The 25,338-nt window shown below is 42.0% G+C and overlaps 3 protein-coding genes across 7 annotated transcripts; 2 read left to right on the plus strand and 1 right to left on the minus strand.

Moving 5' to 3' along the window:
* Nucleotides 1-84: 84 nt before the first annotated feature.
* zdhhc12a (zDHHC palmitoyltransferase 12a) lies at nucleotides 85-4,495 on the plus strand. 2 transcript variants are annotated; one of them, XM_026322585.1, is made up of 5 exons: nucleotides 85-431; nucleotides 1,357-1,490; nucleotides 1,683-1,772; nucleotides 1,983-2,152; nucleotides 3,349-4,495. In XM_026322585.1, exons 1-5 carry the CDS (start codon nucleotides 320-322, stop codon nucleotides 3,662-3,664), a joined length of 822 nt encoding a protein of 273 aa, XP_026178370.1. In that variant the 5' UTR covers nucleotides 85-319; the 3' UTR covers nucleotides 3,665-4,495. The 2 variants fall into 2 exon arrangements, with proteins under 2 accessions (XP_026178370.1, XP_026178371.1); XM_026322586.1 differs by having other exon boundaries at nucleotides 1,986-2,152.
* LOC113139396 (serine/threonine-protein kinase N2-like) lies at nucleotides 4,447-21,519 on the minus strand. Of its 4 annotated transcripts, none has more exons than XM_026322583.2 (21): nucleotides 21,324-21,519; nucleotides 19,986-20,552; nucleotides 19,562-19,724; nucleotides 17,641-17,792; nucleotides 17,065-17,281; nucleotides 15,821-15,949; nucleotides 14,668-14,774; nucleotides 11,690-11,833; nucleotides 11,367-11,442; nucleotides 11,044-11,236; nucleotides 10,768-10,903; nucleotides 10,452-10,504; nucleotides 10,164-10,221; nucleotides 9,995-10,086; nucleotides 9,694-9,870; nucleotides 9,470-9,532; nucleotides 9,314-9,390; nucleotides 8,962-9,104; nucleotides 8,265-8,372; nucleotides 7,845-7,925; nucleotides 4,447-7,748 (listed from the first exon to the last, which is right to left on the minus strand). In XM_026322583.2, exons 3-21 carry the CDS (start codon nucleotides 19,716-19,718, stop codon nucleotides 7,545-7,547), a joined length of 2,367 nt encoding a protein of 788 aa, XP_026178368.1. In that variant the 5' UTR covers nucleotides 19,719-19,724; nucleotides 19,986-20,552; nucleotides 21,324-21,519; the 3' UTR covers nucleotides 4,447-7,544. The 4 variants fall into 4 exon arrangements, with proteins under 4 accessions (XP_026178368.1, XP_026178365.1, XP_026178366.1 ...); XM_026322580.2 differs by having other exon boundaries at nucleotides 14,668-14,807; XM_026322581.2 differs by having other exon boundaries at nucleotides 14,668-14,807; nucleotides 19,562-19,797.
* A 120-nt stretch (nucleotides 21,520-21,639) lies between these two features.
* seta (SET nuclear proto-oncogene a) lies at nucleotides 21,640-25,248 on the plus strand. Its single transcript, XM_026322587.2, has 8 exons — nucleotides 21,640-21,933; nucleotides 23,048-23,105; nucleotides 23,362-23,504; nucleotides 23,634-23,737; nucleotides 23,815-23,928; nucleotides 24,134-24,304; nucleotides 24,523-24,654; nucleotides 24,740-25,248. Exons 1-8 carry the CDS (start codon nucleotides 21,861-21,863, stop codon nucleotides 24,761-24,763), a joined length of 819 nt encoding a protein of 272 aa, XP_026178372.1. The 5' UTR covers nucleotides 21,640-21,860; the 3' UTR covers nucleotides 24,764-25,248.
* Nucleotides 25,249-25,338: the final 90 nt, after the last annotated feature.

Here is a 25,338-nt window from a genome sequence, read left to right on the forward strand (position 1 = left end):
ATTTGTATAATTTCTGTTTTAATATTTTTTTCCCGCGCATCAGTCAGTTCGCGCAGTTTGTCCGTCGCAGCCTGCCGTACCAAAACAAAGCAGCGGCCGGATGAACAAATAAAACCTGACAGATTTAACATAAAATGTGCATTTACTGCTGGAATTAGCTGCATGTGTACCATATAAACCCCACATTTACTCCCTAGCGTGGTTAAAAAAGCATTTTGTTGCGTATGTATGTGTTGTATTTTTTCGTAACCATCGTAAATATGTTGTTGCTAATAGCTAACGAGACTAAAAGGTTAGCTAGCAGTTAGCAGTCGTGCTAATGAAACGTGTTAAAATGGGTCAGAACATGTTCCGGACCGGGTTTGTGGTTCGAGCCGCACACACCCTCCTGACCTGGCTCATAACCCTCATACTGTTCCTGCACAACACCGGTAAGCTCATTAAACTGGACCAGCTTTTTACTTGTTACCACCTGGAGCCAGTTTACTGAAATATTGTACTTAAACAATTTCAAGTTGCTTGTACTAGTATTTGTACTTTATGTTATACTTCTACGTTACTACACTACACTTCAGATGCACATGTACTTTTTTATTCTGCTCATTTTTGTTTTAATGACGAGTTAGTCCCTGAATAAAGTTCATTTATTATTATCATTATTTATCATATCTTAGTTATTATTTATCTTATGTTAGTCATTTTTCAGATGAAGATTTTAAATTTAAAAACCCACCATAAGCTCATAAAGAGTGACCTTCCCTCTAAACTGTGTTTCATTGAAATATCAAATTCAGGACTGAAACTTCTGGTTATTTTTAGCATCAATTTATTTAGTAAGTCTCACTGTGGAAATCTGTGTTTTTATTTGTAACAGAATATTTCTACTTTATGTATTTATTTATTTATTTAGCTTTTTCCACTGAAAACTGAAATCTCTCTGACACTGTTTGTGGTCCATGTTGTTTAACGTGTTTATTGCTGTGACAATACTTTTGTGCTTACTTATGTTTTAATCACGCTGACACTTCTACCGGGTTAAGTAGTTGTTGAATTAGGGACATACAAGACAAGATATATGGCTGTTCATGGCTGTGGATTATATTTGACTGAAAAGGTCAGGTGTATGTCGGGCTGCAGGACTGTAGCAGCAGAGGCTGAGAGGACCTGAACTTGTATAAGATTTAAACTCAAAAATCAGAGGATTCTGCATTTTCTGTGCTTCAACAGATCCATTAGATCCCATCCGAGTAGTTTTTATTTTGTACTCCCCACAGAGCCATAGTACATAAGGATAATAACATGTCACCCTGGCACTGGATGATTTTGCCTTGAAGAGCATATTTCTGTTGTGTACAGATTTGAGGAGGTGCGAGGAGCGAGGCGAACTGCTGCTGCCGGTTCTGTTCTTCCTCCTGGTCGTGCTGTCAGTGCTGTTATACTTTGCTGTGTCTCTAATGGACCCCGGCTTTGTTCTTACCGACACTGTCAAGGTAAGATAAACTAACAAACCTGCATCACAAAAACCGGGATTTGTTTTTTTTTTTAGTTAAATGTTCATGGTTCATGGTCAATTCTTAGTATAACAGCAAATTTATTCTTATGTTGGTTTCCTCATATGTGATGATGATTTGGATCATGTCCCTGGAGAAGCCTGATCTGACCCACATTAGTCTGTTACACAGGGTGTTCAAGGTTCAAATGAAGAAATGGAGTCGATGATTCCTCAGCCATCGACCCCTCGGCTGCGGCGCTGTGGATACTGCCTGCTGCAGGTAACCACCAACACAAGTCTCTATAGTTACATGTTTAATTTCCAATGGGAAGGGATATTGTCCTTTTCTGATGTGTCTGAAACAGTGTGATATTCTCAGGGACAAGGATTTACCATAAATCTGTCATGTTCATATTCATGCTGTTTTTTTTTTTTGTTTTTTATTTTGAAGTTCAGTCTTTCGGTTTAGATGCTTCCTCTCTGTTTCAAGCAGCAGCCAATGAGAGCCAAGCACTGTCAGACATGTAAGCACTGCGTTCGCCGCTTCGACCACCACTGTCCCTGGATCGAGAACTGTGTGGGAGAGAGGAACCACCGCTGGTTCATCGTCTACCTGCTGGTGCAGCTGCTCGCTCTGCTCTGGGCTCTTCACATCGCTCTGTACGTCGGCCACACACTCGACCCTCTGTCTCTCTCAGATAAACATCTGTATATGATGGGGAACTCAATGTTCGCAGCCTCCGTCTTCTTTGTAATCTAAAATGATCACAGGGTGAGAGTGTACTCTGGCCTGCAGCTCCAGTTCAATTAGGGAGAGAGTTAGAGAACAGCAGTAAACTGACAGACTAATCTCCTTCAGTAAACAGGAGCCTTGATATGTTTAATATGCTGCTTAATACAGTTTTAAGTGACCCACATTGTAGAGACTGATTCTGCTGTTGGTGTCTTCAGCTGCTGCTAAACATGTTGGAAACCGGAGCTCTAGTTATTCTGGCTGAGCAGCCAAATATACTAAGTCCCATTTAACAGAGTCCACTGGTGACACCTGCTGGTATCATGTGCTGCTGCTGTAGAACAAATGATGACGTATCACTCTGCTCTGCTGCTGACCCCAATGATTTGTACCTCTGCTTAACTGGCCAGATGATGTTAGATAATTATCTGGATTAGTGAGGGGTAAATAACAATCCACTCTATTTGCTGCCAGAGGTAGTTTGTCATTGGTCACGTTAATTCTGTGAAGATTATACAAGCTACTTTCTCTAAGCCTGGATATCGTTCGTAACATCACTACTGTCAACAAATCCTGGGATAAGTAGTGAAAGAAGTACTCAAATCCTTTACATCAGTAAAGTAGTAAAAGTTAATCAGTAAACGTCCTGCATTCAAAATGTTACTTAACCTGTTTAACCCTATGGACCTGGTTCAGGGTCCAGTCTATACGATAAATAACCGACTATAGAGAGGTCATAACATGTGACCTAGGCCTTAAGAGGTTACGTAAAAGTACAAAAGGATCCAAATGTACTTGTAGCTGAAGTTAACTACCTTATATACTTCTTATTTGAAGTACTTTATATACCACTGGGTATCTGACGTTAACTACCTTATATACTTCTAATTTGAAGTACTTTATATACCGCTGGGTAGCTGACGTTAACTACCTTATATACTTCTAATTTGAAGTACTTTCCATACTGCTGGGTATCTTGTTATCAGATAAATGTAGAGCAGGAAAAAGTCCAAGGATGTGTTAGCACAACATGGAAATACTCAAATGAAGTACAAGTACCTTAGTATTGTACTCAGAACAACCTGAAGACAAACCATCACTCTAATGTGAGTGTATCTTTCAGGTCTGGCATTTCGCCCAGCGCCACATGGGAGCTGTGGTTTAGAGTAAACGGGTTCCTGTTGGCGGCGCTGTGCTTCGCTGGGGTTTTTTCCGTGGTGGTGGTGGTGCTGCTGGGCTGCCACCTCTACCTGGTCTCCATCAACTGCACCACCTGGGAGTTCATGTCACGCCACAGGATCTCGTACCTGAAGACCTGCGGAGCTGAGGAGAACCCGTTCGACCGAGGAGTCTTCTGCAACCTGTGGGATTTCTTCTGCATCTGCAGGACGGTGGTGTGGGAGCAAATGTACCACAGGAGCACCGCAAATCCAGTCTGACCTCCAGCCAGCGTCCAGACTAGAGGCTGAAGTGTTGGCCGATTACAGGCAGACCAACAGTATCACGAGGCAAACGGTTTAAACTGTAATTACAAGCAGCCGAGTGGAATATGGTAGAAACAGCTTGGGGACTTTTTCATGCATTATTCCAAGGTCACAGAAGATAAATCACCAAGTGCCCAAAGCACCAGTACGGTCGCAGAGCTGATTGTCTGAACGTCGCCTTAACACTAAACTTTTTCCTCTACTTACAGTGAGCTGCAACACACATCAGCACTTCCTCTGTCTTAACATTAATGCTATTCTACGCATGTTAGCTGACTGCTGTTTTGACTGTGTTGCTGTGTTCTGCCCTTCACACTTTGGTTAGGTCTAAAACTCGAATCGAGTAAACAAGGCTAAGAGCCGGATATTCTGCACTATGTGGTGCTTTGTGTCACTTTTCAATACTTGATCTTTGGCTTTGGGCTTTTCTGTGGTTTCAGCTACATCCTTACTGACCGCAGGTCCTTGTCCGATGGCAGGATGTGTTGATTACTCCTAAGTTCTGCAGAAATGCATCAAAATCAGCATTTTCCAGCTGTTCTTCGAGGTCTGGTCATCTTCTTCTCTCCTGTGAATTGTTGTTGACTGGTGTCAGTGGAGACTCACCACTACATAATGGCCTTTACTGGTTTTTAGCTGTTTTTATTCCTTTAATGTCAGGTACTGTAACTGATTGTCCTGCTGATGAAACTATGAGGTAAAGCCAAATATTTTACAAAGACTTTTTACTGTATTTGGTCTGTTTGTATTTATTGACAACAGGAGTACATTAAAACACTGATGATATGCATGTTGTTATTGAGTACATCTGTACAGACTGACATTCCTGGTCAGGATGCTTCACATACATACATAAATACAGTACTGACACGTAACATGGAATATTCAGCAGCATAAACCTAAAGTGCTACAGTCGCTAAACCACCACTGCCCGGTCGCTGTCGGTTCTATCCAGAGGCGCTACGGTGCCTTGCTCAGAGACACTTGGACATGAGTGAGCACACTGGCCTTTCAAGAGGTTAAAACCTGTGACCTTTCACACAACCACTCGTTCTCCCCCACCTCCATCTTAGCCGTGACAGTGAAGACCCACCGGATGTGAACAGGTCATACAGTGCTTTCTCCATCTCTTCCTGCTCCAGTGTCAATAAACGGGTTCTGTATTGCTCAGCTAGTTTCTGGAAACTTTCCTTATCATTTGCTGGTATTTAGCTGTAAAGTATAATGATATTTCCAAGAACGCCCTGCACAGATTGCTGCTGTTTTCCTGATCCCGATCATGCGGCTGCTTTGCTGCCTCTTGTCATCATCAGAGGAAAATAAATCCCCAAGTTTACCAAGATCTCCTCCAGGATAATGTGAGAGTGCCTGTCCAGAAGTAGTAGGACGATCACCCTAAACATTTACGTAACCCAGAACCCAACAGCGATGCTGTGGAATGAGCTCAGAGCGCGTTCACACCAAACATCCTGGGAATGTGTCTGAGCTGAAGCAGCAAATGTTGTGCAGGTCTGATCCACAGCTGCAGGGAGAGCTGGTTTGAGCTTACTGTGGTCAAAGGAGGTTCAGCCACTTAATAAATCCAAGCATTCATTTGTTTTTCAACCAGCACTGAGAATTATTTCTTCTTAAGCACATTTTGTTTGTCTGTACTTGTGACTTAGAGGAAGATCAGATCATATTTTGTACTCAGTTAATCCAGAGAAGCAACTCCTCCTCCTTGCAAAGGGTTCACAGGTTCTTCTTGACATCTTTCTGACACAACTATTGATCGCTAGGTTCTTAACATCTTTTATCACATCAACTCATGTTAGAATAAATTTACCAAGTTGCTCCTTAAAGTCCTGTATCTGAATTTGATAACTGTCCCTTTGGTCTCCTCAAGCTGAAGTCCTTAAACTCAAGGAGAAAGCATCGTCCCCGTCGCTCTTCTCCTTCTCCTTCTACTGCACTGACATCATTAGAGCTCGTTATCACAGAATACGATTTTCGCTAAATCCAAAACACAGATATTTTCTCACTATTATGGCTATATTAGTCTCTATGGCTTCTATACTGCTAGCGATTACAGGGTTCTAGTGCACAAGTTCACCACGGTGCCATGCACTTCTACTGCTGTAGCAGAAAAGAGCTGGTCAGGAGGAGACTGATATGTGGGTGCGAGGAAATGATTTGACAGTTAGTGCATGTTGGATTTACCATGTTTTTAAAAAGGCTTGTCACCAGACATTGTGTTGGTTAGTTTGTTCCATCTGTTTGGTCAAGGCAGTGGGCGAAGCCTGTCACAGTGATGCATAGAAATGGCAGCACAAACTGCACCTCTGAAAATAAATCTAACAAGCAAAGGCCACAAAGTATGAATCTGGCTCCAGCAGGATGCTTGAGAAGTTCATTTGTGGAGTGTTTAAAAGTCAGAACCAAGCTTCTCACTGCTTAGACATGAAACTGGGAAAAAGGAAAAGCCAACTGATTGAAACCAATGAAATAATTAAATCACTGCATCTTTCTACAGCTTTCTAAACTATGTTTTTGGTATTTGGGACAAAACCTAACATTTGGCTGAGCAGCCTGTTCTGCCTGAGAGCCAGGAGATTTCTCCACAATTACAATATACTTAACAAATTACCACATATTACGTCTGTAATTCTAAGATTATATCTACAATATTTTGTGTTTTGTTGAGTAAAGATGTGGAGGGAAGAGGCGATAAAGACAAACTCTTCAAGCATCCTGCATCTGCCTCTATCAAATTAGTTTCATCTGTTCACATTTCAGCAGACAAACCCAAAGGCTAAACTAGGAGCAGCAGGTGAGCAGGTGATGGAAGGTAAAAAAAATATTAAGGGCTACTGCCACTTTCTCCACTCAGTTTAAAACGAAGCAAAAAGATGGTGCCTGGTTATTTGACTGCTGGTTAGATGATGGTGACAACAGTCAGCGTTACCAGCCGTGGGGTCACACGTAGCTGCAGAAATGTCCAGGTGTGTGTTCATTTTGTACCGAGACCAGGGTGGGAAACTTTCTTCAGGAGATTTCTGTTGTTCCAGAGGATAAAGTGACCAGGTACATATATGTGTGCAGGGACAGGCAGGCGTCTCTGTTCCCAATTATAGGAGACATATCACACACAAATCCCTCATAACAAATCCAGGGCGTTCACCTTTTAGGCAATTTGGTCCGAGTGGCAGGTTTCCAAAAAAAAATTAGGTACTCTATATTTAACACATGCAATAACTCTGGACTCCGTGACGTTATAAATGTTCTCTATGCTCCTCACTCAGCATCTGGAGTTTCTGAACTTTACTCTGCTCGATTTCTAATGTCTTCACTTGTTTTTCTATTGTGTTGGTTGTGTTTTTGGACAATAAAGGTCTGAGCTCAGGTAAGGAAGGTAAATAAACCTGTTTCCTGTGTTGAACTGTTCCCTTCACTGTCCATTGGGTTTTGTTGCTATTGACTGACTGAATCTATGAACTGATATATGTGAAGGCTGCAGCTCTTAAAAAAATGTTTCCAGGTAAACGATATGAAACAATAAATTAAAATTGTGTGCGTGTACCTTTATGCTCATTGACTATTTAATTAATCAACTAATAGAGCAGCCGATCATCAAAGACTAAAGTCTGATAAGGTCCTGTCATTGTCCACAGTTAAACCGGACTCTTTCCTCCCTGACTGTCTCTTTAATGGTGAAAATATTATAAATAAAGCAGCTTCTGACTTCACCTATTTCACGTATAAACAGGGGGACTGATAACACATGGATGGAGGGTTACCTGTCCAGGTGGCCTCTGTGTGAGTGTAATATCCCACCCTGGTCTTTTCAGCCCGTCTTTCATCCGTGTAGTGCGCAGAAGTCAAAGTCTGCGAAGGCTTCCTGCTGCTCGGCGGAGAGGCAGAAGGGCTTGGAGGGAGGCGACAGGATCGGCTGGAGTCGCGTGAACTCGCTGTCGAAGTTGCTGACATCCATGGACTCTTTGACCGACGGCAGGAACGGTGGCGTCACTTTCTTGGCCAGCAGGGCTTCCCAGTCGATGGTCTGTAAGACAACGTCACGTTCTCGTTACACACACACACACAGCACAGCAGCAGAGTTTAACAATTTCTTCTGGCGAGAGTACAAAAAGTGACGTACCTCAAAGAACTTCTCTCCTTTGACCTCGTTGGCGTCCCTCTCTCCGGCTCCGAGTCTTTTCACGGGATTCTTCTTCAGCAGCTGCAGCCGGAAGACAAAGGTTTGTTTATGCTGCTTTTTCAGAGAACTGACCAAGTGGCCGAGCTGTTACTGGTTTTCTCTTTCAGTTTGTCAGTGTTTATACTCACTTAGTACTTTTACTATATTTAAGTCACTTAGAAACACACTATAACATAGTTTTAAATGTGGGTTTATTTGTGATTTTGTCACCATGTATTGCTCTTCCTGTGAGGCTGCAGTGTGTGAATGACAGTTGCAGTTATTAACACACACTTGACCTCATGTCTTCTTATTTTTAGTGTTTTACATAGAATTCATAAGGAACCAGGACCAGGAGAGCAGCAGATGGGAGCTGATTACCTTCTGGATGATGGCGACAGCGTCAGGAGGAAGAGAAGTTGGATACTGCACATCATCATTGACGATGCTGTCAAACACCTCCTCCTCATCCTCACCAGGGAACGGAGACTAGCAGGAGGATGCAGAGTTAGTGTTTTAACTAATTTTGTATTTTGCATTGATTTTTTAGGCTAAACTGATGTTTACAGTTGCACAAGTTCAAAAGAACAGATGGTAGAAATGTAACATCAAAAAATTAAAAAGGGGAAAAAACAAAGACAACCCCGGTTTTCCTTCTTGGAAATGTTGCACCTTTAGGTAGTGATGCTGTGTTTGTTGAGTTTTACACTGAACGTGATTTATCCTGTCAGTCCATCTCATTTTCCACTGCAGTTACAGAAAAGAGTCTGTTACAATAAAAGCTGCTTCAGTTCGCCCTCTGGGTTTGAGAGATTTATCCCCCCAGCAGACGTTTGTGGGGATCGTGGTAGAAGTTGTTTGTGCCACTGGGGTTTTTTTTAGTGGCAGTGATCCCATGCATCATGCAGAAATGTGTCATCACACTTTCTGTCTAAGCCAATTTTTTCATGAGGTGCAAGTGAACCTGGCATCGACAGAGAACACAATAAATTTGTTGTCTCAGAAATCAGAAAAATCTACTGCTGTACCAGAGGACGACACACAACTATCCACTAACGAATCAATATGTGTTAACAACCTCTCCCACGAGCATCTCGTAGATGAGGACGCCCATCCCCCACCAGTCCACCGCTCGGGTGTAGTTGTCGTCTGTCAGGACCTCAGGAGCCAGAAACTCAGGAGTCCCACAGAAAGTCGAGGTCCGATCTCCGTGACCCATCCCTGCCCAAACACAGAAAACTCTGTCTCAGGTCGACCTATGCAGAGTTTTGACTTTTTCTGATATCAAGAATGACAAACATGAGTAATTAAAGGGTGTAGGATTTGTAGAGTTTGTGTAGAGAGTTTCTGACTTTGGTAGTATCAAAAAAACTTCATGGACTAAACCTCAGTCCACATTTAATTATATTTTTCCACAAATAAATATTCACCTTCTTTACAAAGTCCAAAGTCTGTGATTTTCACAAATCCATCTGCATCCATTAACAGGTTGTCCAGCTTCAGATCCCTGTGTGAAACAGTAGAACGTGATTATACCTGACGCTAGAGGACATTCACTGTAACAGTCTTTGGCCTGTACTTCTTACCGATAGATGATTTTATTCAGATGCAGAAACTCTAAACCCAGTAAGACACACGCTGAATAAAACCTGTAATCAGCAGAAACAACAGATTTTCAGTTCTAAGCCTGAACGTTTACACTCAAATACCTTCAACGTGCTCGAGATGATCGCACAGTGTAAAAACGCTTCTCCTTAAATTACAGAAACATGCAGTTTCTTCCTTAAGTGCCTCTACACAACATACTGACCTGGTCTGGGCCTCGGTGAAGACGTTGTTGTGGATGTGGATCATGAGGTCGCCGCCTGGTAAATACTCCATGATGAAGCAGACATGGTCACTGGTCTGGAAGCAGCCGTGGAGGTTGACCAGGAACGGATGTCTGGACGCATTGATCATCTCAAAGATCCTCTTCTCGCTCATAAGGCTGCAGAATAAAGCTCACATCAACACGAGCTACTCCTGGTATCAGTCTGTGTTCATCTCCATCCAGCAATGGCCTCTGACCCCATATACCTGTTTGTGTAGTTTTTAGACAAACTTTCACACACCTGTCCACTTCATCACGAGTCACAATGTCTCTCTTCTTCAAGGCTTTGATGGCGTACAGTCTTCCTGTCTTCTTGAACTCTGCCAGCAGGACCTACACAGAAAACATTCACAGCCAATGAGCTGAGGACAAACACAGGAGGTCACCGTGAGCTTAAATAAAACTGTTACCTTCCCGAAGTGTCCCCTGCCCAGAACGGAAATATATTTGAAATCGTCTACATTCATCCTTGTGAAAAAAAAAAGACAGAAAGAGAAAATAGAGACCACACTTCATTCATAACTTTTACAGTAAATAAGGTGGTGGCTGAGTGAACCAGAGGCAAATTCCCTGTTTGTGTGCAATAAAGATGATTCTGATTCTGATGTCGGTGTGAGTGTGTGTGTGAGTGTGTGTGTGTGTGTGTGTGTGTGTGTGTGTGTGTGTGTGTGTGTGTGTGAGTGTGTGTGTGTGTGTACTTCAGAGCAGATCTGGGCTGATCTTCATTTCCCTCTGTACTGCTTATGGACGACTGCAAACAGACAAAATTTGGAATATTTTACCAATCGGTAAAACTATAATTCACAGCCACAAATTACAAATAAATATATGTATATATATATATATATATATATATATATATATATATTATTGTCATGGTCAAAGACAAACTGAGCTTTGCTTGACTTGTCATTGAAATAAATGTATAAATATATATTAATAAAAATTAATACCCCCAAATCTATTATCATATCTATTATGCTCATTACGGCAAATATTTCAATGATCCTTTACCAGCTGTTCTTGCAACACAGGCACCGGCGATGTCTTGAGTTCTTTAGTGATGATGGAGGGAGTGTCGTCGCCCTGGTCAAGGCTGGTGGGAGAGGGCTGCTCCTCCGTGATGCTGAGTCTGATCACTGGAGCTGCACTGCAGACGTACAAAGACAAAACAAAAAGACAAACAAAAGAAACCCAGAAGGAAACAATGAACAAATGCTCTCATGCAGGGCGCCTTGATGAGGAGGCCACTCAGTCAGGTGGACTGATGATGCTTAGATTGATTCTGACCTTGGCAGTTGACTGTGGGTTTGAGGCTCCGTCTCGCTCGGTCGTGGGGTGTTGGTGGCCACCAGATCGGGTGTTGTAGAGAGAGGTGAGCTGAAAGTGGTGAAGGAGCTGTAGCGAGGGAGGATGCTCATCATCAGGTGACCCCAGGTGGCAAAATTCATGTTCATCTGGGCTGCTCTGAGGAAGTTCTTCCCTGAGGCAGGAGAAACATCTTACTATAGCATCTAAACAATGAAGAGTTTCACAGCACAACATTACAACAGTGAAACAGGAACACAAAATAACATGGCAATCCTTTGCCCCTGCAGGTGGCCCATCTGTACCTCTCTCTTTAGTGAAGATACATCGCTGACGCCTCAGCTTTGGCAGCCGCTCGATGACAGTGTCAACAAATTGAAGCTGTAGGTCAAAAGTGAAAAAAGTCAAGCAAAGAAAATAACATTTATTAAGAATAAAGATTATCTTATGGGTTGATGTTAGTATCTGGTCAGTATGATAAAACTATAACGAAAGATTACCGCTCCCCACAGTGAGTCTGGTTTTTAAGGCGTGACACACAGAACATGATACTTTCCCATTTCACCATCAGAGTTATTCCTCCCCAGAAATAAGCCTGACCAGACTCCAGGCGGGTCACTGAGGGTACCTTGGTGTAGAGAAGACCCTGTGGCTCCAGACTTAACCCCTGGTTGTGGTGTGGGTTGTCCATCATCTCCTCCAGCCGCAGGAACTTGACTGCACACAAAGCAGTGCGGTGCTGCCAGAACACACCGACCTCCAGCTCCCGGGACTATCAACAATAAATTATACAGAGTAACTGATAAATGGGATTTGAGGGCTTAGGTAACTAATTTATGAAGTAAATTATAACTTCTGGCCTTAAATGATTCTGGGTGATGCTTGACCTGTGATTTCACCTGGAGCTCAGTATGACTTTGGTATTTTTGCCAGTAACTTTCTAATAGTATTTCTAACTAGAACTCACTATAGGAGTTCGCACAATACGAAGAACTCACTAAAAGCTCAGGCATGAAAAAGCAGCAAAAAACTCCTATTTAACATTTAACTGTTTCCATTAGGCCACATATAAATCAGCAAATCACAATCGTGCTGCTAACACCCAAATTTACTTTGCTCTGTCAGCGAGCAGCTGCAGCCGTAACAAAACAAAAACTGACTGGATGTGCCTGAACGTTCTCGAGCTAAACAAGTCTGAACCCTTGGTGTAATCTTGGACTCAAGAGTTAAATGTTAACAGGCAAATCAAATGAAAAACGAAGTCTGCATTCTTCTGCTCTTAAAAAACAGAGCAAGGATCAGAGGATTTATATTCAGGAAGACAAAACCACTTCATGCTTTTATTTCCAGCAGGTTAGACTATTGCAGTTGTCTTTTCTCTCTCTGAGCTTCTGTGATTTCATCTTCTGTGATTAATTAGTGTGAGCAGTAAACACTGAACCCAGACCAGAACAATAACAAACCATTGTACTGTAGCTCCTTTAAATAACCAGGTAGATTGAGAACGACACACTGTACAACAGCACCACCTGCTGGTAGGACTGACCTCAAACCAGTAGTTGTATGAATAGTGGAGGAAATATTTTACTTTAGAAGAAAAATAGTAATACCACAGTATTAAAAAAATGTAATTTAGTAAAAGTATCATCAGCAAAATGTATTTATGTATCTACGATAACAGTAATAATGAAGCTCTCTTGCTCTCTAGATGAATTTGATCAGTTTTTGATGTGTTTTCTATGTACGAGTCTGTTTCTGGACATTTTGGTGTCAGTGAGATGATCCGCTGGTAATTCTGAGGGAAGTGATATTTCTTTTATAACATTTGATAAAAATGTAAATAATATTTTATTATTTAAAACGTTATTTACTTTTCTTTTGTGCCATGCCATCATCTGTTAATTCATATCTTTACACACACACACACCTTACATGGCTTATCATGATTTTAACGCCTGTACAAAAATGAACCATACCAGTGAAGTTGTGTAGTGACAGAATGATTTATCTCTCTGAACCAGAAATATCTAGTAGTAGCATAAGCTGGAAATACGTCAAAATGTTTTATTCAAACCCCTGGTTCATGAATGCGTTAAGTCAAACCTGCTGGAAATAACTCTGTTGGAGCAAGGCCTGCTTTTTAAATCTCAGCATCTCGAGCGTCTGTCTGTATTTCTCAAGTGCTGTGTGTCCTGCTCGGTGCCCTTGTGCAGCCTCTAAGGTAATGTGTTTGCTGTATATGTGTGTGTGTGTGTGTGTGTCAGCAGAGCCTCTGAGCTGCTGATGCTGTTTGTATCTGCACCGATGTCACAGAAACAACGTCCTGTCCATTTATCACTCGGGGGGGGGGGGTTTGTATTGTTTTTGACTGGGTTTTCTTTAACCTGCCGGGAACGCCAGGTGGGAAGGGAACACTATTTGGATGGTGTTTTGTCTCCGTAGTTATTGCAGGTTTATACAGAATGATGGGGAGGGAAGAAAATACACAGTAAGGACAGCTCTAATGTGGGCGGTGTGGATCAGAATGAAAAAAAAATATGACTCACAAATCCTGGAAGCTGGGCTGCAGAAACGGGGGTTTAAATGATGGGAAACCAGGGGTGGAGCTATTGTTTTTCTGCATAACAAACATGCTACTATTACTGGCCTGATAAGAAACACTGACTACAGCTTTTGGCAGTTTTTGTTCAATAGGTGTCAACTTGAAACATGATTTTTTTAAAAACCTAATATTATTAGATTTCTGGTATAATTTCATTTTTAACAGTACTTCAAAGCAGGATAATTTTAACAAGGTTAGATTAATCGCATGTCATATTAAACATCCCACACACTGGCAAGTGACTGATGTGTAATTACGAACCTCTTTCATGTACATGCACTTGCAGCTGGACTGGGGAAAACCCGAGTTGACTTAGGCGTAACAGCTACCCAGAACCCCCACATAACCCGAATAGAAGCAGACACATAGCATTGGGTTTGTGTGTTGGCTGGAGTATTACTGACTATTTATTTGTGATTATTGTGTGTTAATGCTGCAGAAATGAGTTTGACAGTATAACACAAATTACAGTGTGAGACTAAATCATCCAAGCTTAACGATCAAGTCTCAACAAGCATTTTAGGATATTTCAGACATTTCTTCTTCACTGATGGGAAAGACACCTGAGCCATCATACTTTGCTGGAGAGGACCCAGAGGTGCTGTCTCGCTGACGGCCAATAGGTCACTCTCTTTGATCAGCCTAATCATTTGCATAAAGTATATACTTGTTGGTCCAGTTCTTGGTTGCTGAGTGTTGGAGAACCCCTTTTTCTACAGTTACTCCAGTGCCTTTCAGTGTCTTTCAGTGTTTAGTTAGTTTTCTGCCTTGTCATCTTGGCAGTAGATGTGCTTGTTTTGTGTCGACGCTGCCAAGGAAAAGAAATATAAATTTTCTGGTGTCAGAAATTAACTGTGTTCTGTTCTTTGCATTTGAGCCCAGGTGGTGTTACAGTGTGTTGAGTAGACGTTTACTGTGCCCCAATGGTAAAGAACACCAGATAACCAGGATACGTGGAGCTACTAGAGCACATGCAAACCTGCTTGGTGACCGACTGGACTCACCCGCTCCAGCTGGATGCAAAACGTCTGATCCCAGCTCAGTCTGCTGACGGCAGCCCAGCACGTCTGTCCGACCACTCTGCCGTCCAGCCTGAGCACTGCACTGATCTCTGCTGTGAGACACAATGCAACACCTTGCTGCGCTGAAAACCCACAGGTACAAGTATATACTGACTGTCGACAACTGAGCAGCAGCTTGATGTAAAATTACAGTGTGGATAACCCCAGTGAGAGTCATGCCTGAAACTTTTATCTTTTTAATGGCAGTAAATCCCCACTGGGCCATACAGGACAGCAGTCTGCAGTAAATGTCTGGTTCCAGAACAGCAAACTTAATATGAGTTCATGTTTGTTTATCGTCCGTCTTCTCTGTTCACTTTACAGAAAACACCAAGTAAATGTCATGCCATTTACCAAACGACTTTTCAGATTAAACAGCCTCCATCCAACAAGCTGGGCGGAGGATTTGATGTAATAAAATGGAAAAAACTCAGTGACAGTCTTATTAGATTAACCTTCTCAGGTTAAACTAATATGTTTATTATAAAATATTTTCTACTTTGCAATAGGCTTTTAGGAAAAATGGTTTTAGCATCTGTAACATATGCAAATCCATGGAAACAAATAACTGAGCAATCTTCATTCAGCAAGGAAGACCATAACATGTGACCAAACAAGTATGTTTATGTCATGTTCCTGTTTGTGTTTCAGTGTTTTATTAATTTTTGTGTACACTGTGTATTTTATAGGTCAGATTTCCTGGAAAGAAGGGTTAGGGTTAAGGTTAGGGTGTGTACAGTGATTCTGCACAAAGGAACAAAAGGGTTTTTTATAAAAACTTAAATCCAAATAATCCCAATGAAAAACCCTGCCTAGCAACAAATTTTAGCAATGCACTGATTGAACACCTTTTCTGTTTGCTCTATGATAAACAGGAAATTATAAGAAATGATTATCATTGTTGTTTATTTATACATTAAGCCTGTATAACTTTTTTCTTTATTTAATAATGCTGCTTTTGGCTGCTGCAAGAATTCAACAGTTTTATTTTTAATCCTACAGCTGAGAAACAAACTAAAATGAAAATGGCAATAAAAAGTGAAAGCTAAGCTGCACTAAAAACTAAATGCTTGAAAAAGCCAAAGTGTCCACTCACCAGGATGTCCGTCCATCCCGTGAGCAGCTGGTGAACTGTCCTCTGTCGGACTCACGTGGTTTTCCTGGTCCCAGTTTGTCAGAGGTTTCAATACATCCTCACATCCGAGAAGCCTGATTTCAAGTTTGCCTAAAAATATAATAAAGAAAATTGTATACTGAACTCTCAAATCTTCGATGAGAATATTTACTAATAATAAAGTATTACAACCAAACCTAAAAATAACTGCACGCGTGCTGACAGAGATTCTGAGCAGTGTTCGTATAGTTTTTAGTGCCTGGTAATGAATCGCACTTAACCAAACTAAATGCAACATTTCAAAATAAAACCTTTCATTTGTCAGTATGAATAAATCTCTCAGACTCAGGCCTCTAATCAGCGCTGCCTGAAGCTGCACACTGGGATTTCACGTCCTCATTTTCTTCATTTCAGTGTAGACTCACAGCTGTGGAGCAGAAAATCAGCCCGAGTGTTTCCACCGCTCTAAGACTCGCTCTCATCTCTCGCCGCCAACAGAGCAACTCCAGGATTTGTCTCCTCGTTACATCATCAAAAGGCTTTTTTTTCCTCATGCAGGCAGAGACTGGCTTACAACTGAACCGCCAAATCCAACAGATTACATGTGCGATTACCCTCTGCCAGGTCAACACATGCTAAATCATACTCAGTGTCTGTGATACCACCGAGGGCAGCCTCATGCGGAAGAGAAATTAAACAACAAATATCAGCTTGTTTTGGAAAGTGGTGCTGTGCTGATCAGTATATACGTGTAAAGTTAACTTGTTCCTAATTAATCATTTGTAATTTGGTTGTTTTGTTCAACCCAATAACCCTTAAACCCTGAAAAAAGGAAAGAATGTTCGTATTTAATTTCCTGTCATTCGACTTACTGGTTAATCACTGTATATTCCTTTAATGTAAAAAAATTAATTTAGAAGGAACTAACACAAATAAATAAAAGCTACAGTATTTATTTAATACTGAATTATAATGACATACAGAGTAGCAGAAACTCAAAACTGTACCCAAGTACAACGCCTGAGTACTTGATTAATGAAAAGTATTATCCTGAGCAGAATCTCTGACCTGGAAATTTAAAAAAGACTGAAGATGAGAGACAAATTTTAACTTTTAGCCTGGTTCTCCTTCTCACACGGGCACATGCTTATCCTGTAGAAGAATTATGTCACCCCTAACAAACCCACTTCCACTCTGAGCTTTTAATGTCAGTACTGTGCTGGTACCAGTTAAGGAGGCAGGTCTGATAGAGAAGATGGATGGGGAGCGGGACAAGAGGGGACACCGAGGTCTGGAGCTTTGAGGAGACGGGGGTCCCTCTGAAGGTGTGACACCTCCTCCAGGCTGCTGTGCAGGCTCCCGGTTCTTTTCCTTCAGGCATTTCTCCAGGGACTGTCGCAGAAGATCCAACTTCTGGGAGGACTCCTGCACCCGGGACCGAGCCTAAGATCAACACTGTGTTATGTTCGTCTTTTCAAACATAATGCAGTTTTTGTATTTTGGGATATGACTAGCGTTGATACTTCAAACATAAACATGTTTTCCATATTTTAGAATTTAACTTGGATTGATGATTCCATTGGAGAAGCACAATTGGCTAAAGGCTGTTTCTATGGCTTTTTCTAATGTTTGAGAAGAACTAAAAATGTCTAAATATGCTTTTAGACAGACATTAGTCAGGCTTAAAATAATAAATATCATCCCCATCTTTACACTGAACACACAAAAATCAGCACTCTGCCTCCCCTCAACTCAAACGCCTTTAATATGAAATGTTAAATTAAATGTTTTTAGAGTCCTACCTCTGCCACTGCCTTCTGGTCCAGAGACGAGATCCCTTCCAGCTGCTTTACCACATCTTTGGCCAGTGCCAACGCATCCGTCTCCCTCTGCATGTAGTGCTGCAGCTCTGCCAAACGAGCATCCACAGGACTGACAGCGACCGGAGAGATGCCTGATGGAAAGACGAAGAAGAGAGCGAGAACATCAATGTGACGAAATTCATTTCAGACAAGTGATAATATCCTCGTACATCCTCAGTGAGACTTTTTATGTTCCTGCAATCAATATTTATAAGCCCGTGTGGGCCTTTTTCCCGAAAATGCCACTGTGCTCGAGGCAAAGGTCTTAATGTTCCATTTTTTATGTTTCTGGCATTTAGCTGACACTTATCTGAATTGTCTGAAAGTTTGAAAAGGTGAGATGAAAAACCCTTCACCTGTCGCTACATTAACAAAGCAAGATAAGCACGAGAGAAAAAAGCAGTTCCATAAAATGTAGTCCTCATTTCTGCTTAGAGCTTTGGCAATTGTTTTGGTGGTTTTAGGAATTTTATGTCATTAACAATAGCTTTTCCAAATTTACCGGGGCAATCTGAATGGTTAACATGGTTATAGGGTAACCATGTATGGAGGATGTTTGAATGTATTCATTTTGTACCTAATTTTACCAAAAGGGTGTGAAAAATGACAACTGTGCTGCTCGCTGTTACGTCTATTCCGAGCTATTTCACATCTATACAAACATCGAACCTGTGAACAAACCAGCGAGTGAACTGACGTAATGTGAAATGTGCCCTAATGTATTAACATTTGCTTTTTCACATTTAGAAGATGCTTATACACTGACACACAGAGAATAACCCACCAACTCCCTGCAGATTGCCACATTATAAGGATTTAATACCAGGAAAGGAGGTGAAGGGTCAGGGAAGGGAAACCTGAGCTGAGGAAACACAGGTAGAGTTACTTGTCTTGTATTTCATATCCTCACTTCACGCCAGGAATTACTTTAATGGTTTTCAAATGGCACACATCTCCATTTTAGACTTAACGGCCACATTTACTCTGCCTGCATTAACACCATCAGCGTGGTTTCACTTTTCTGATTATACAAATAACACCCACAAAACATGGCAGTTGGCAGGAAACATGGTTCAACCACTGTGGGTTTTTGATAACAGCACTAATATTTCTGAAGTGAAATTTTCTACTGTTACTCAGTGTCTCGGAACCTTTTTCAGATGAAAATCCTGTTCTTGTTCACAGGAAATGCGGTTGAAATACAACCTAGGTTGTTCTGAGGACACTAAACCTTTACTGAAACTAAAATAATTATTTTCAGTTCGTCAACCTACACATCCTGAACAGAAGCAGAGTTTTGGCATTCATTACTCCCACTCACTTCAAACCACACACCTGACAAAACATCAGTAGGAAAGAAACAAGATCAAATTATTGCCAATGTTTGCAAAAGTGGTCGAGATACAGTAGATCAGTTATTTACTAAATTGTTTTTTAAAGGTCTAGCAGATATAATTTCAGCCCCCCCTGGTTTACACTATACCGGGCTGCTTGCAACGTAAAAATTTGGACTCAAGTCTTTGTAAGGTGTGATCCCCCCACACAGAAAGAAGACACTGACCTCAAACTGTATTTTCCTGCCATATAATGCAGTGAATAAACAATATACATCTGAAGGGAGTGACAGGACTGTACACAAACTATACCGGACTGTAGCCAACAAACCATAAACTGTGTCCAGGATGTGTTGATGTTGCTGCAGTAGCTGTTTCCTGCATGTTTTAAGCCAATTTACATCCCAGAAGAAGAAGCGCAGAAGCTATCGACGTGACTAATTTTTGGAGGAGAGGTGTAACAACACTTCTGAAAATGTATGTACTTTCAAAACACATTTTTCACATTCACTGCATCATACTCCGACCTCCAGAATTGGAGTTGTTATGGTTGCCGCCACCACTGCTGCCAACACCACTGCTGCCGCCACTGCTGCCAGCCTGGGTGACTTTGATAATCTGCAGTCGGATCAGCTCGATCTTGGAGCGGCTATCCTGCAGCATCTGCTGAGCTGTGGACAACATCTGATCCTGGATAACGACATCACATCAAGAGAGACAACAAGCCCTACTTCATCACCACGCTTTTCCCGTGACAGGTCAGCTGGGACAGGAGCACATTCACAAAGAAGACATTGAAAGAATACAGGCATCATTTATCATACCCAAATGAAGAAATCACCAAACAACTCATTTGCATATTGGATATAAACAAGTGGCAAAGGAAGCAGAATAAGTGAGAACAACATGTTCAAATCAGGTGTAAACAGAATGACTTTGCACTTCACTAACCTCAGGGTGATGCTCTCGCTCTGTGCTGAATAAGAACTAATTTGTCATTCTCTGTGGAGGTTTGGAGGGGAGCTTCTCAGGTTGCGCGTCTCCACCTTCACTATCCTTGAAACACAACAAGTCTCGTGATGTTATGGTGCGTTTACACACACACACTCTGAGACTGAGGGTTCTTCTGATGCAGCTCCTACATCTTGAGACCTGGATCACACAGTCTGTCCTCCTGTTTGTTTTTGCCTCCCTGCAGCCTCCTCTGCAACATCCCCTTCCCGCTGCATCCTCATCCTCTGCCCTAAAACCAAATTCCCTTCTCTATCTCTCTCTTTTAGGGGAGTTTCTTTCTGCAGGGAGATGGTAGAGTTCCTCTCCAGTCCCAGCTCTGCTGCTGCTGCTAGTCTGACAGTGCTGATCTCCAGCTCCGGGTTTACATTGGTTGCTGAGTGACCACATGTTTCTGTGCAGGCACCAACCAAAAGACAAACACAGAGCTGCTGCTGCTGCTGCTGCTGCTCTCTTCGGGACAAGGCAGAGCCCAGCCTGCATCGCTTAGGAGATGTGTATCCTCCTCTGACAAAAACAGAGGACTGATCCACGTTAATAACATAACAGATACTGGTCAACATACATGGGAAACGTAGAAGCAGCTGCTGGTGTACTGAACACAATCCTAGACATGTAGGTTTATACTATAGAGAGCATCATGGATGTATTTATGCTCTACATGTATTCTTGTCTGCAAATAAGCATACATGACAGCTCTGTGGCTGTTATCTTTTCTGATTTGCAGCTTCCTGTCAAATAACAGTGGAAATTGGTGACAATACACTTTAAAAGCCTCATTGTACAAATGAGAATTGGGGTAATACAGGTCTACTAGCTTAGTACTCTCAGCCATGACTGAGACTTGGCTTTGTTTGTAAACAGAAGGCAGGTTACTGCACATGACTTCAGCTAAAATACCATTTATTTTGATATTTTCTACCCTAAGATAACAACTTGAATGGACCAAACTGTGATGGGCTGACATTAATTAGCAATGACCTCCTTTGCTTCAACTGACATTCAGCTTCATGATAAAAGTCCATGTGGAGGCTTGCACCGACTCTCTAACGAATCAATTTGGAAATATAGTGATAGAAACACATGAATATGAGAGACACGTTTGATTTTTGCTGTAACTCTTCGCTTCGTAGGCGAATTAATCGTAATTAAGACTTTTAAACAAACACTACTCGACCTAACGTGAAGCCATTTAAACATGGCTTTGTTTAACAACACGGTATAAAACAGTGCGCAGGCTACTGGACATAACGTCCAGTTTATTTGACATTTTCTTACCGAAAAACAACAACAATTAGCTTGAGTCAAACGTGCTAATTAGCAGTGACCACCAGAATGAAGCTCCGACTCCAACTGACATTCTGCATCTTTTTAAGTGCGCAAGTGCGAGTCGGTCCATCCGAAGCGTTGACCCGGTCTGGACTTAACGTTAATTTTCGGCGGGAACGACTTTGGAAACGGCTTGTGAGATAGATATAGATAATAATTTGAGGTGCGGTTCGTTTTGCGGGTGGTTTTGAGGGAAAAGACGGCGGTAAATGTGCGATTTGGAGCCGAGCAGTGAGACCTATTTTGAGAGGCGGAGCTCGCCGCGGCTCCATTCGGCTGGGCGCGTTCGTAATGAAAGGAGCGCGTGAGCGGCGCTCGCGGTGACTTCCTCGCTCCTCGGCGGTACATTGTGTGGAGAGCAGCACGTTGTCGGTCTGCACGGTGAACTTTACGCCGAATTAACGCTCTCCTGTTCAGGGAGAAAACAGATTCAAAGCTACCACATATTCGCTCAGACGTCTGTAAGTTACCCCAGCCTGCGAAAACATGTCGGCCTCGGCGGCAAAAGTGAGTAAAAAGGAGCTGAACTCAAACCATGACGGAGCGGACGAAACCTCCGGTAAGGGGAATGGCGGCCTCCTGTTCACCGCCATTTTCAATTTCTTCTCTAACATACTTTGCGTTGCGAAGGGGTGCGGTATTGTTGGTATTTATTGCGTGTATTGCTTTGGTTTTGCTTAACGCAGCGGGACCTGCTTTGCGGGTGGTATTCGCATTTCGCTGACGGCGGCTAATGCGTCCGTTAGCATGCCGCTACTCCAGCCTGCTCAGACCGGTGCTGCGAGGCCGTGTTAGCTTAGCATCACCAGCGTGGCCACTTGTGTCGTTGCTTTACCGACCGAGGGGCCGTGTGCGATGTTAGGGGGTCATTGTTCTGTGTGCTGCCGTAAAACCACCTCAAACTGGGCAATCCACGTTTTACTGCTATCCTGGTGTTTAATTACAAGGAAACTTAGCTATTTCGGTTGTGCATTAGCATTTAGCCAGCTGGTGTTGTTGTTGTAGTGTTACCTAACGCTAGCTGACGACGTTTTGTTTTGTTACTGGCCAAGATGCTTTTAAATCCTCCAGCCCCGCAGTTAGTTTAACTGGGTAATTTCTGTGGGTAACAATGGACAGCGGGCTGCGAGAGCTTCGTCTTAGAGCAGATGTTTGGCGGTGACGGTTCGGGTCTGGCGTCTTTCCTGGCTCGGTGTCTCACGTTATCGCAGCTCTGTGTGTCCCACATTTAAACCACGCGGCCTTGTCGGTAGCAGCCGGCAGGAAACGGTGAGTGTCGGAGCCGCTAGAGCTGCAGCTATTGGCCGCTCACATCAGCTTAACCTCCGGGGGAGCCCAGCTTTAAATGTGCCGGATAAATTGATAACCTCGTCTATTATCTGCTGTTTATTAACAGCCGTTTAACTATGAACGAAATGGAAATAGCAAAACACCTCACAGTTAGACCGCAGTAATTTCAGTCAACTTAATTGTGGGTATAAAATAATATAACTTCCACGATCGATGATTAACTTTAGGTCTTAGGTGTAGTTTTGTATAGTCACGAGAAAAAAAATATTTGCTGTAAAAAATAAAAAATCCCATAAAATTCGTCAAAGTGTCCTTTTTAATTCTACCTGCTGATCCGTCTACTTGTGTAATATTTTCTGACACGTCCGTTTCTTTTTCCACAGAGAAAGAGCAGCAAGAAGCTATTGAACACATTGATGAAGTTCAAAATGAAATTGACAGGTAATGAAACGTTATTGATGTATTATAAATGGAAATATGGCATTTTTTGTCCAGCACAAAGTTCAGAGCTACTGAATATTTTTAAAGGAAAATTTAACTTGTTAAATCAATGCTTAAATCTGTGGCTGGCTTGAAGAATTTCAGGTTAATTTATATCATTTCTTATAGAACAACTGGAATGCATAACCAAAGAGAGGGAATGGGATTATTTTGGGGGGGTATTTTTGCCTCAAATGTGTGTTTTTCTCTCCTTCAGGTTGAATGAACAAGCCAGTGAGGAGATCCTCAAAGTAGAACAGAAATACAACAAACTCCGTCAGCCATTCTTTCAGAAGAGGTCAGAACTGATCGCCAAAATTCCCAACTTCTGGGTCACCACGTTTGTCAACCATCCACAAGGTGAGCCACTCGATACGACTTTATCCCCAGGCTCTCTTATGAAGATATTACAATACCCCAACAAGTTTTTATGTTTTGGACAATGACTGAAGTTAGTCTGACCTGTATAATCTGCCCCCAAACATGCAGTATCTGCCCTACTTGGGGAGGAAGATGAAGAAGCACTTCATTACCTGAGCCGAGTGGAGGTGACAGAGTTTGAAGACATCAAGTCAGGCTACAGAATAGATTTTGTAAGTGTCGTTGCACGCATGTATCTTAGAGGTGCAAGTTGTTTCGTGTTCTTACCCGAGTGCATTTTGTCTTCTAGTATTTCGACGAAAATCCGTACTTCGAAAACAAAGTACTTTCCAAAGAGTTCCATCTGAATGAGAGCGGAGACCCATCTTCAAAGTCAACAGAAATCAAATGGAAATCAGGAAAGGTATGTTCATCTTCCTGAGCTTGTTTGTGGTCAGAAAAGTAAGCTAGATGGGGTGGTAAGAAGTGAGATTTAATTTTTTCTGTAGCCAGTTGTCATGTTCTTACTGTCACATCATAACATTTTTACACGTTTTAGATTTTAGCAGTTTCCACACCCAGTTACACGAGCCCTGAAAGTGTAGGTTTTTATTTCCTTGTGTATGTAGGACCTGACCAAGCGTTCCAGCCAGACACAGAACAAAGCGGGAAGGAAGAGGCAACATGAAGAGCCAGAGAGCTTCTTCACTTGGTTCACTGATCACGCTGATGCCGGCGCTGATGAGCTCGGAGAGGTCATCAAGGATGACATCTGGCCAAATCCTCTGCAGTACTACCTGGTATGTGTATAACCAGATATTTCAGCAGGTATTGCATCTGTGTTTGTGGCATTTCCCTTTTCCTATATTTGCCACTTGCCACAACAAGCAGCCATCTTTCTCTTTACTTAAACTTCATATGGACTTTCCAGGTACTGATTTTTATTCATTCGCCAGAGCAGGAAACTAACATTAGGTATAACTGAAGGACACATGCTGAGAGTATTTGTTATCTCTAGGTCCCAGACATGGATGATGAAGAAGGTGAAGGTGAGGATGAAGAGGAGGACGAGGAGGGTCTGGAGGATATTGACGAGGAGGGAGATGAAGATGGGGAGGAGGAGGAGGAGGACGATGGAGAAGATGCAGAGGTAAACTTAATAAAGTTGAGAAAACAGGTGATGTTAAGTTTGTTTTAAACATTTACTGACAGTCTTGATTTTATTACTCCTGCAGGATGACGAAGGTGAAGACGACTAAAAAATAACATCTGCCCAGACCCTCAACCTTCTATTTCCTGTTTGGTTTTTCCACTCATGTTCGGGAGCAAAGGTTTTATTTTTATTTTATTTGTTTTTGATTTGTTTTTGGTTTATTTTTACTTTTTTTTTTTTTTTTTTTTTTTTTTTAAATCAGTGTGCGCTTCATTTTCCATTCTGAAGCCTCTTCACCTGTTTGTGCCATGTTATGTTCTCCTTTGACTCATCTAAGGCCAATGGCACTTTGCCCTGAATTGTGAGTACCATTCCCAAAGTCATCTTAAAAACAATAATAATAAAATAAAGTATAAAAATAGAATCAGCACGGCATCCTGAGTAGAATTTGAAGACAATTCACACAGAATTTCTCCTGTTAAAGGTTGTGTGGTAAATTGACTAGAGCCATGGTGTAGTTGACCTAGCACTAGCATACCTCTCAAACAAGTTTTCCCCATATTTTCATTTTTTTCCAGTTGGGGTGTTGATCTCTTGAAGAAAAACTGTTATTTTTCCCCTATGTGGCTAACGAGTACCAGCTCATTCCTTTGACTTGTAATGTTTGGGGCTGGGGGGGGG

This window comes from Mastacembelus armatus, chromosome 9 (assembly GCF_900324485.2).
Source record: "Mastacembelus armatus chromosome 9, fMasArm1.2, whole genome shotgun sequence".
Classification (NCBI taxonomy): domain Eukaryota; kingdom Metazoa; phylum Chordata; class Actinopteri; order Synbranchiformes; family Mastacembelidae; genus Mastacembelus; species Mastacembelus armatus.